The 11,131-nt window shown below is 37.9% G+C and overlaps 1 protein-coding gene across 1 annotated transcript; it reads left to right on the forward strand.

Annotated features, from left to right (window-relative positions):
* The first annotated feature begins 232 nt into the window (after positions 1-232).
* On the forward strand, positions 233-7,858 carry LOC133524272 (acyl-CoA Delta-9 desaturase-like). Its single transcript, XM_061860179.1, has 7 exons — positions 233-304; positions 1,472-1,699; positions 2,009-2,139; positions 2,657-2,862; positions 4,292-4,477; positions 6,523-6,679; positions 7,307-7,858. Exons 2-7 carry the CDS (start codon positions 1,474-1,476, stop codon positions 7,487-7,489), a joined length of 1,089 nt encoding a protein of 362 aa, XP_061716163.1. The 5' UTR covers positions 233-304; positions 1,472-1,473; the 3' UTR covers positions 7,490-7,858.
* The last annotated feature ends 3,273 nt before the right edge of the window (positions 7,859-11,131 follow it).

Raw genomic sequence — 11,131 nt, forward strand, 5'->3', positions numbered from 1 at the left:
TAATCATGCAAATAGTATAAAATACGAGTACTTGTTTAATTTTAACAGTCGAGTGTTCTAAAATTTTGAAGTTAGTAATTACCTAATATAAAATCTGTGGTAGGCACAGCTAACAATTGTATTGTAATTTGTAGCTCCCTTATAAAATACAAAAGGTGACCTATTGTAATTTAAATATTGGGTTGATTACTATTGTTTGTGGTTGTATATAAATAGAGGTCGAAAATGCGAGATCATTAGTATTTCTTAGAATAACAAGCACCGCGGTCGTCAAACTCACGGATTATACGGGTCGTGCCTACTGGTTTGTTAAACTGTGCAATATGTTTGCCTCCGTATCATAGATAGATAGATAGATACATACATACATAATTTAATAACTATATTGGCATTTAATTTTTTTAGAATTGCTATAATTCCAACAAAATCGCGTTTTATTTATTTTTTTTACAATTAGGAAACGTATCACTTTTTTGTATGTGGACCATATTTTCAGAATCTTTCCAGTTTTTTTGTAAAGGGTCTAGCAGGCTAAGGAAGGAGAAGAGGTCCCTGTGACGAATATCGGATTTTTATAATGTCATTTGTTGGCTATCTTATAATATAGAAACACCTTAACTTTCAGCCCCCTATCTTGAACCGTCACCGAGATAATATCAAAGTCGTTTTTCTCCTGAACTATATAAGGTAGAGCAATCAAACCAAATCATAGGTACAAAGAATGAGTAGGAGTATAACTCTGATTTTTTTAAATATTTAATTCCCTGAAAAAGTAATTATTAAAATGTCAGATATTTTTATGACAGCTCTTTTAACAAGTATTTGTAAAGGTACACTAATGGAAAAAATCACACGACTTTTTTTTGCTCTTCCTTATATAGTTCAGGAGAAAAACGAAATTTGAAAAATGTGTCCATAAAATGACGTTTTTGACATTGTCTCGGTGATGGTTCAGGATAGGGGGCTGAAAGTTCAGGTGTTTCTATATTATAAGATAGCCAACAGATGACATTATAAAAATCTGATATTCGTCACAGGGGTCACTTCTCATTCCTTAGCCTGCTAGACCCTTTCTTTAGCTGTACTCTGTACATTGCGATGTGGTGCAAAAAAAAGTATCATGACATCGACTTTAAGTATTAATAACAGAATCTTACAGTATAATATAGATACCTCTTATCCTGGCTACTTGACCGGTGCTCAGCAATGTTTGTGTTTAAAGATTTTGACCTAGGCTCTCCATGATAATAAAACATGTCACGCCAATTACGTGTTAATCGTATTTATTTAATGACAAAAAATATAGGTAATTTCAAATTAAATAATACAAAAATACCATAAGTGAACGTAAAATTAGTTTAATTCTAGCATGACTCACGACGGCTTTAGACACGGTTTATCTGTGCAATGTTACAAGTGGAAAAAATATATGATTCATTATTTCTTACATTTGCTATATTTCAATCTGCAGATATGCCGCCCCAAGTAGACCCAATTCCCAGCGGGGTCGTGTTCGAGTCCGACACGCAGACCGCTGACTTGGGCTTGGACAAAGATGTTTCCGTGTTAAAGAAGGCGACGCCGAAAAAGCACGAGTATATGTGGGGCAACATCATTTGGTTCCTGTATCTACACATCGCGTCTCTGTACGGATTGTATCTGGTGTTCACGTCCGCGAAATGGCAGACCAATGTCTTTGGTAAGTTTTGATGAATATCTGTGGGATGCATTTACGCCTTCCACAAATAAATTCAATAAACTTTCAGATTTTTGGGGTGAGGTATTACCGTATTCTCATTTTCTGTTTTTTTTTACCCAGTTTTTACCCAATTGTAATATAATATCATCATGGTGAAATATAAAATTTGTTATATAACCGGTCACTTAGTTCAAACTTTCTGGACATGTTCTAGTTATAGCTTTCTTATTGCTGCTGTGCTAAGAAGGACACATAATAGTAGGCCAAACTGTAATAGTTAGCTGCATTGAGTCTCTCTTTTTGTTGTAGCATTCGCAGTCCACCTAATGTGCGCCATCGGCATTGGTGCTGGATCCCATCGCCTTTGGACACACCGCAGCTTCAAAGCTAAAACCCCTCTTCGGATCGTTCTGATGCTGTGGCAGACCATGGGATTCCAGGTAAAATCCAGTCATAATGACTAAGGATGTATTTAATGTAATGATAAGCATCCTCAACCTTACATACATTGAGTGTTTCGTGTCTCATCATTGAGCCTCCTCGCTCTTCAACCTAAGTATCTTACGCTCTTGTTTTCTGTAATGAGCTATATTTGAGCATGTCCAAACAGTTATCAGCGCAGAATAATTAAGAAGGCTTTCCCACAAAACTGCCGTTCTAGTTAGTAGAGTAGCGACTGTATAGATGAAATGAAATTATGTCTGTAAGTATGTTCAGGTCAAATCAAGCTAAATTATACCCACTTCCTATAGTTGGGTGACAATGCAATATTATGGTACCATCGAGTTGATCTGTTGACACAGGAGGTGGCCATAGAAACTCTGTAATAGAAAACGCATTTGGGTTTGTTAGAATTGTCTCGATGAGTATTAGTGGCCTATTGAAAGAAAAGTAGAATCAGCGATAAAGCTTGTTAACAGATTTTTTTTTTACAAATAAAATATTATCAATGGTCAGGACTGTATCTTCGAATGGGCGCGCGACCACCGCACGCACCACAAGTACGCGGATACGGACGCCGACCCGCACAATGCCGAGCGCGGCCTCTTCTTCTCCCACATGGGCTGGCTCTGCGTCAAGAAGAGTCCTGAGGTCATCGAGGGAGGCAAGCGCATCGACCTTACTGACCTTTACGCGGATCCTGTTGTCATGTGGCAGAAAAGGTAAGAAAATTATCAATGGCCAGGACTGCATCTTCGAATAGGCGCGCGACCACCGCACGCACCACAAGTACGCGGACACGGACGCCGACTCACACAACGCCGAGCGCGGCCTCTTCTAGCTTCTCCCACATGGGGTGGCTATGCGTCAAGAAAAGCCCGGAGGTCATCGAGGGAGGCAAGCACATCGACCTTACTTTACCCGGATCGTGTCGCCAAGTGGCAGAAAAAGTAAGCACACTTTATTGTTTGCGTTGAAAGACCCATTCTTTCAACGCAAAACATATGGTAAACAACCCTGTAATAGACATGGCAAAAATAATTAAACCTTAAACCTAAATCCTGTAAAGTATGTATTTAACATCAGTTAAAATACTGGCAATATTTTACCATAAATGTAGTTACACACCATGACTACATCAAACGTGTGAAGAAGAAACTAAATTTTAAGTGAAATAATTCTTATCAAACATTCGTTCGCGATATTTTCATTCATTTCTTGATAGGTTAGACATCGAAGGCACAGGCCTATTCGGCATTCAGCTACGATTGAAAATTACGTAAAAATATTTTAAAACATAAACAAACGTATGAAATTATAAACGTCAGTATTTTAAAAGTAAAACTCACATACGCTACTTGTTTTGTATAAATTCACACAATTAACGTCAGTGTCATGAAGCATACGGCCCGCCTGATGATAATCACAATCACCGTAGCCTATGAACGCCTGCAACTCCACAGATGCTACTTGCGCGAAGCTGACCCTTTAAAATCTGTACACTTCTTTTTTGAAGAACCCTAATATACTGTAATTACTGTAGTCAGTTACATAATTTTCTCTTAAATTGTTCATGATTGGTGCCATTATTATATTTATAATAATAATTCAGCCTATATACGTCCCACTGTTGGGCACCGGCCTCCTCTCATGTGCGAGAGGGCTCGGGCTATAGTCCCCACGCTAGCCCAATGCGGATTGGGGACTTCACATACACCTTTGAATTTCTTCGCAGATGTATGCAGGTTTCCCCACGATGTTTTCCTTCACCGAAAAGCTAATGGTAAATATCAAATGATATTTCGTACATAAGTTCCGAAAAACTCATTGGTACGAGCCATGATTTGAACCCCCGACCTCCGGATTGAAAGTCGGACGCCATATCCACTCGGCCACCACCGCATTATTATATTTAATAATTATTTTTCGGTTCCAAGTAACTCGGTGATAGAACTCAGAATTACGGTGGTAGGTTGTATAAGTTACATTACAGATTTTTTTTTAATTATGACCTTTCACACGTTTAGATATTGCCACGAGCTGATGATTATTAGAGTGAACTTTCTGTACATATCTTATACTGCATGGTAAGATTATCTATTCAATATAATCACATCACTATTTTCGTTTCATTACACGTTTCGTTCCCAGACATTACATGAAGCTGATGCCGCTGCTCTGCTTCGTGCTGCCCACAGTCATCCCCGTGTACTGCTGGAACGAGACGTGGCTGAATGCCTTCCTGATCCCCACCATTCTGCGATACACTTGCGGCATCAATGTCGTGTGGAGCGTCAACAGCTTCGCTCACGTCTTTGGCTACAGACCTTATGACAAGTCAGTATTCAAATTCGAAATAATCAATGTAATCAGTTTACAAGTCTAACACGTGTCGTATTCCCGACCGGGCAATTGTGCCCTCACGCCAGAAAATATTATAAGAAGTATTACTTTTTTAGCTCATAAAAACCGAAAACGGAATTGCGATTGACCTCCAAGGCGGTGGCGAAACTAACTTGATGCATTGCTTGAATACTGGGTAACTGCTTAAGGCCCCGTAGATTCGTATTCTTCTCTTACTCCCACTGAGCGTAAGCGTGAGCGAGATGGATACCATGTTTTTGGATTTTAATTTATTGTAAGAGTTAACAAAAAAAAGTTATCTATCAGTTCCACCAAAAATAATATTACGAATTTTTAGAAGCAATTTTTGTGTACAGTCACCGCTGAAAATATCGACACGATCGAAGTGTCAAAAATATTTATACACGACTTTATGGCCCATATATTAGGGTATACATATTTTTGGCACTTTGTCCGTAACGATATTTTCAGACGTGACCGTACCTATAAATTGTAACAATTTTTAAAGAGCATTTTTGACCTACGTACGTGTTTTTTTTATCGAAGTAAAAAATCAGGGTTCGTATCGATGAAGTTACTATAGAGGTAATCCTCCAGATTGCTTATTATTTTTTTGACAATGGTATTGTGATCTAAAAAGCTGTACGAGTTTTCGAAAACTCTGCTCTCTGAATCTACTGCATCTTATAACCGGGACATTGAAAAATAAGTATTTTGGGACACTATATAGATAAGTAGATGTAGGTAACATACCTACTCGTGCTTAATGTAGATACCACGACCAGTAGGTAGCATTAAGTTACTCAAGCTAGACGTTGGATTATTTTATTACTAAGTACCTACTACGAGTATGGAGTAGTAAAGTTCACTGAGGTTGTTTTGTCACGTAAGTAATAGAGGTGTCTTAAAAGCATTTTTTGACTTATTCACGAAATGAGCAGACGAATTATATCTGGCATAATAATGATGTTACCGTGAGTGGAAAACTTTCGTACGGGCTAAATTATGTCGAAATTAGAATTTCAATCAAATTACCATTCCACAGAGACAAAAGAAAGTTATACATTAACATCCAATTTAGACATTATAAACAATGACAAAATTGGATGTTAATGTATGCTAATTGCCAAAGTCCTACGGATATCCTATAAACTGAAGCACATTTCAACTGTTTCAATTACTGCATAATTCAATTCAATTACTTATACTAACTACGTAATTAATCCGGCATACAATTGAATATTAATCGAGCTGACACACAGCGATGATAATTATCATTAGGTTAAATATTATTTTTTGTTATGAGATGAGTTGTCACTACTCATAATTATGCACTATAATTATTTGGTTTTCCATATTTTTCATGTTTATTATATGTGGGATCAAACATACTCATAGCTTTTACTGTCGTGAAACGAATAGGGTACCTATATCGGTAGGAAAGGGAAGAAGAAACACGACTTAAAACGGAGACACAGCGTACCTCATACGGACTAGAGACTTCTTTATAAGAGGAAAGAGGACGACATCATATGACCGCTACTAATATAGTCATTATCAAGTCTCTATTTTCCTCTCTGGATATGAACATAATAGGAAATATTTTAAGCAAAGTGTTTAATGAATAAATTGTGTAAAGTACATCACGATATAAGTGCGAAAAATAGGAAATTCGGTACGAGTGACAATAAATTAAAACACGACCGAAGGGAGTGTTTTCAATCGACACGAGTTGCGAATTACCCATTCGCACATGTATCGTACAACGTTTTATATAGTACATTATGGCCCTTGAAATTTTCGACAGGTTTGGACAAATTTTCGACATTTCGACCTATGGTGAAGCGGCCGTCCACTTTCGTCTTAAAGGAATGACTAAAAGTAGCTAATTAGATCCCGGTTTTTCCCGATAAATGGAAGCAAATTGTGAAAGATTTTGCCCAGTAGAACTCAATGGGCTCGTAGATTCACAGTTTCACGCCTAAAGATGTGAGTATTAATAAAATTTGCCCTTCCAGATCACTGAACCCGCGTGAAAACCTAGCCGTATGGATGGTGTGCGTTGAAGGCTTCCACAACTACCACCACACCTTCCCGTGGGACTACCGCGCGACGGAGCTGCCTCTCTACAACATGCTCACTCCCACCATCGTGTTCATTGAGGCTATGGCTAAGGTAGCTTCAATATTATATTACCAATCCATAAACTTCTCTAGATGATTAAATACTTTCAAGCCCGCAATGCGCTATGCATGAGTAGGTACCTCATATAGCACGTGACGCGTGAATGTCTAGAATAAAACTTAAATTGTGTTCAGTGCTGTGGTTTCTCTCGAACATGCGCAGAATTATTTATGCTTATAATGGACTCCAAAGACTTCGAATTGCCAAGCACAAACACGTATAATAAAAAAATGTAACTCTCCTTTATTGTTATTACCATAAACCAGATTAATTTGTGCACTGTACAAAATGCTATCCAGTAGAACTCGGTTCTTAGGGTTCCATAGTCAACTAGGAACCCTTATAGTTTCGCCATGTCCGTCTGTCTGTCTGTCTGTCTGTCTGTCTGTCCGTCTGTCCATCCGGGGCTTTGCTCTGTGATCATTAGTACTAGAAAACTAAAATTTGGCACGAATATACAAATAAGTTACGCCGATAAAGTAAAAAAAACTAGACTTTTTTTTTTTAGCTTCAACACTATAATCTCTATAGTGTGGGTGTCAAAACACCTGCGAACCTTCAGAAAGTTCGTGTTTGTACGGGACAATGGGAGACAACTTCATGAAATACTCCTTTCAGATTGGGCAAGCATACGACCTGAAGAGTGTCACCCCAGAGATAATAAAACAACGATCGCAACGTACCGGAGACGGCAGTCACCATCTCTGGGGTTGGGACGACCCTGAATTCACGGAGAAGCTGAAGGAAAAGCTTGGCGCCGTCAGCAACACGGAGAGAGGAGAGAAAGTTAAATGTGGTTAAAACTCGTTACGACTGGGACATTAATTCCAAAAATTCAATATTTTATAGATATGAAAGACAAATTTGGAATGTAGTGTCCCAATTATGACTCCAACTTGGTGTTCAAATTATTAAGCGTATATGTTTTGTTTACAAAACTTTTTCCAACTCTAATATTTGATCTCATCAATCATCATATACTTATAGTATAGCATATTACGATTTATAAAAGTTTAGTTAAGAGTTTTTTATTTTTATTTGAAGCTTAAGTTGGAGTTTTAAGGCTAAGTACTTAGTTTGTATCCTAATATAAATTATTCTATTGGTTATATTATGCTAAATTTGAACATTAAAATTGTAATCTTTATCTTTATATGAAAGTAAAGACTATATTGTATTCGTAGTTTCTTTTTGAATAGTTTAATTAAGTTTTATTCGGGTAAATCATTCGTTATGAATTTTTGGAATTACTTAGACCTGATATTAGAGGTATCGGTCAAAATCAAACTTCATTCTAAACATAGAATTTAATTTCGCATAAAAAAATAATGTAGGCTGAATGTAGGCAAATAAAACGAGCGTAATGAGCTTGGAAAATCTTTTTCCAATGTTAAACGCAGCAGGCGTGTAAGCGATAAGCGAAAATCGATACGTCCTTTCATTAAGGAACAATAATTAATGCAATGCAATCGTGTTGCTAAGGGTGGCAGCGACAGTGGTCATCTGGGTCAGCTATCTATACTCTATACTGTGCGGGCAGACCGATTAACAAATGAAATGGACACGCGATTTAGATCAGAATAGAAGTACCTATCATTTCTATTAAGAATGTTTTAGTCGGAGTAACGTAAGAATTGTTTTATGATAGTAATGAAGTCACCTTTATATACGTGAAGCTAAGGCTATAAGTGAAATGCTGCCGATATTAGGGTGTTCATAACTTTTACAAATCAATTATTACGTCTTACGTTACTTCGACTATAACGTTTTACCTTGAAACCTTCAGCCACTGAACTTTAAAAACTACCAAGTGTTTCGAACTATAAAGACCCCGCTTTTACGTGTATGTGTCTATACAATAACCTACTCGAAAGCGTTATTCAAGACCAAAAAAACTACGACAGATACGTCACTGTCAAAACATAGTTTCGAGTATAGTAGGTAAATGCATAATGTGCGGGATCGTACAACGCCATCTACCCACTTCAACAGTCAAAGCATATAAAATATTTTGGACTACTCTACACATTACGTCTATTCAATCTAGGATCTAGGATAATTCTGCAAGTACATACTTCGTTATATTAATCTCATACATTCACTCTAAATGCTGTAGAACGAGCTCTCTGCCGAAGTTCTCTCGAGGGAGTACAGTACGCAGACCTTCAAAAAGAGTGTACAGGTTTTAAAGGATAATAGCGCTGGAGTTGCAGGCGCCCATACGATGACCGCCTACCATCAGGCGGGCCGTATGCTTGTTAGCTACCTACGTGTATAAAAACAACTCTTAACGGTATTAAGAAGCACTTAAGAATGTAAAATGTAAATTTTCAGGACTTTCAGTTCATATCATACGTATTAAACGTATCATTACCCAGAGGCGTGTGTAATTATCGTGATATCGGTCCGAGCTCGGTTCAGGCCCAAGCTATTATATTATACCTCCGGATCAGTGTTTAAGTACTATAAACTTGATCGCTGTTCATGCCGGAGTAGCCATTTCTAAGAAATAAGTAAGAGAGCCGGAGATGTTATGGAGTTACTCGAGTGAAAGCGACGTAGAGACCTAATACTGAAATTGATTTATGTAAATACCTACATACGAAGTGTCTAGTCGTCTGCTAAACGGACGTGTAAAATAAATTAGTTGTCCGCTAAACGCCAAATTCTCACTATAATATCATTGTTTACAATCACGGAACGGAAGAGTGTAATTTGACAGAGCCTTGATAGGTGCGACGACGAGCGAAGCGAAGAGGAGTGTCTTAGGTGAACTGTGACCAAAACTGTGCGCGAAGCCGAGCGACCGAAGCCAGCGTGCCACGGCAGCGGCTGGCAAGCGCCGTAACCGACATATTTTATTGTACGATATTGATTTAATATGAAAAGATTGAAATGTTATCCAAATTATGCAAATAGTTAGAAAACTCGATTTTCAGGAAATAATTGCTACTCTCAAATATACAGTGTGGAAAAAAATTATGGGGCCGGAGGGAAACCTTATAGCCCAGGGTTATAACCACGAAAATCGAAATTCGTCAATTGCGGGCATTTTTCTCTGTCACTTTCATTACGTCTTAGTGAGATTTTGCGAATTTCGGTTTTCGCGGTAGGCCCCCAGATGAGATTGACAATCAAATCGCCAATTTTATTTTTAATCAAATTGATATACATTTTTTTACCCGTTGAAAGCGTCGTGAAAGAAATGTTCAATCCATGTTGGGGGTGGAGCAAAGCAAAATCCTAAGCCAAATTGTACAATTTGTAGAGGCCCGCATCAATGACACACAATAGGGTTGATTCAAATTTTTTGAAACGCTTGTATTACGTTCTATATAAACTAAAAATTGCCCTAAAATTCCAATTTTATACTAAAAATGGCTTTAAATATGTTAAATTAACAAAATATATTTTGACAGATACTTTCGCGCCCAAAACGCTCTTTGAAAATTGTGTGACGTCACAGTTTACGGTTTGACACATAACTACATACACACATAGAAGATACGAACTGTGAACTGACATTTGTCATTTGTTATTTATCGCCTAACTGTCAACAGTGTCAATCCGAGAGTTGTGACGTCATCAGAATCTTCAAAGACGTTTCGAGTTTGGTCACGTGACGTGTGCCACCAGATATTTTAAATTCAATATTTACAAAAATATCGTCATTAGAGGTCCCCTAAAAGTAGTTTAACATGTTCATATAATCCAAAAGAATTTATTGGGATACAATTCTGCCCTAAGATTTGTAGATGGAAACAACCTTATTGATATTTCTGAACGCTATAGACCGCGAGCCAGGAAGAAATTTCCATGACCAATCGCCTCCCGGCTGAAAACTCGTGTAGTGGTTAACTGTTAGGTATGATGAACCCTCGTGGACGTCAGCTGCCGCTCCATTGGTGGGTTGAGGAATGGCAGCCATCGAAACATGTAAAACCAAAAAAAAATGTCATCGCCTCCCGTTTGATCCTTTGTCAAAGGATAGTTTAGATGCTTTAATTAATTTTAAAAAATTGACAGATATCGCGGTGGTAAGAACATCAGCTGGTCGCATGAACATATAAAAAATAAGCGCTATACCTTTTTATGACAGCAATAACAAATCATGAAACTTTGCATGTAGCATTTCATCAAGCGTAAACGCCTGAAAAGCCATTAACGGCTTACGCAATTTACACATTACGCATACTTTGCCGCGCATAAAGTGGCAAGGCGCATATTTTTTACATGTTCATTTTACAGCTGACGGTCATTCCGCCGCGATAAAACCGGCTGACGGTTTTTTTAGTTTAAAAGAGCATCTAAACTCATCTGACAATCAGCGGGGAGGCGATGACTGACGAAATATGCTCCTGGCCCGCGGTCTACTATCCCAAATGTCAACGTCAAACGATAGATGTCAACGTCACATAAAATCCTTAAAATCTATTGCTTTGA

Source organism: Cydia pomonella, chromosome 13 (assembly GCF_033807575.1).
Source record: "Cydia pomonella isolate Wapato2018A chromosome 13, ilCydPomo1, whole genome shotgun sequence".
Classification (NCBI taxonomy): domain Eukaryota; kingdom Metazoa; phylum Arthropoda; class Insecta; order Lepidoptera; family Tortricidae; genus Cydia; species Cydia pomonella.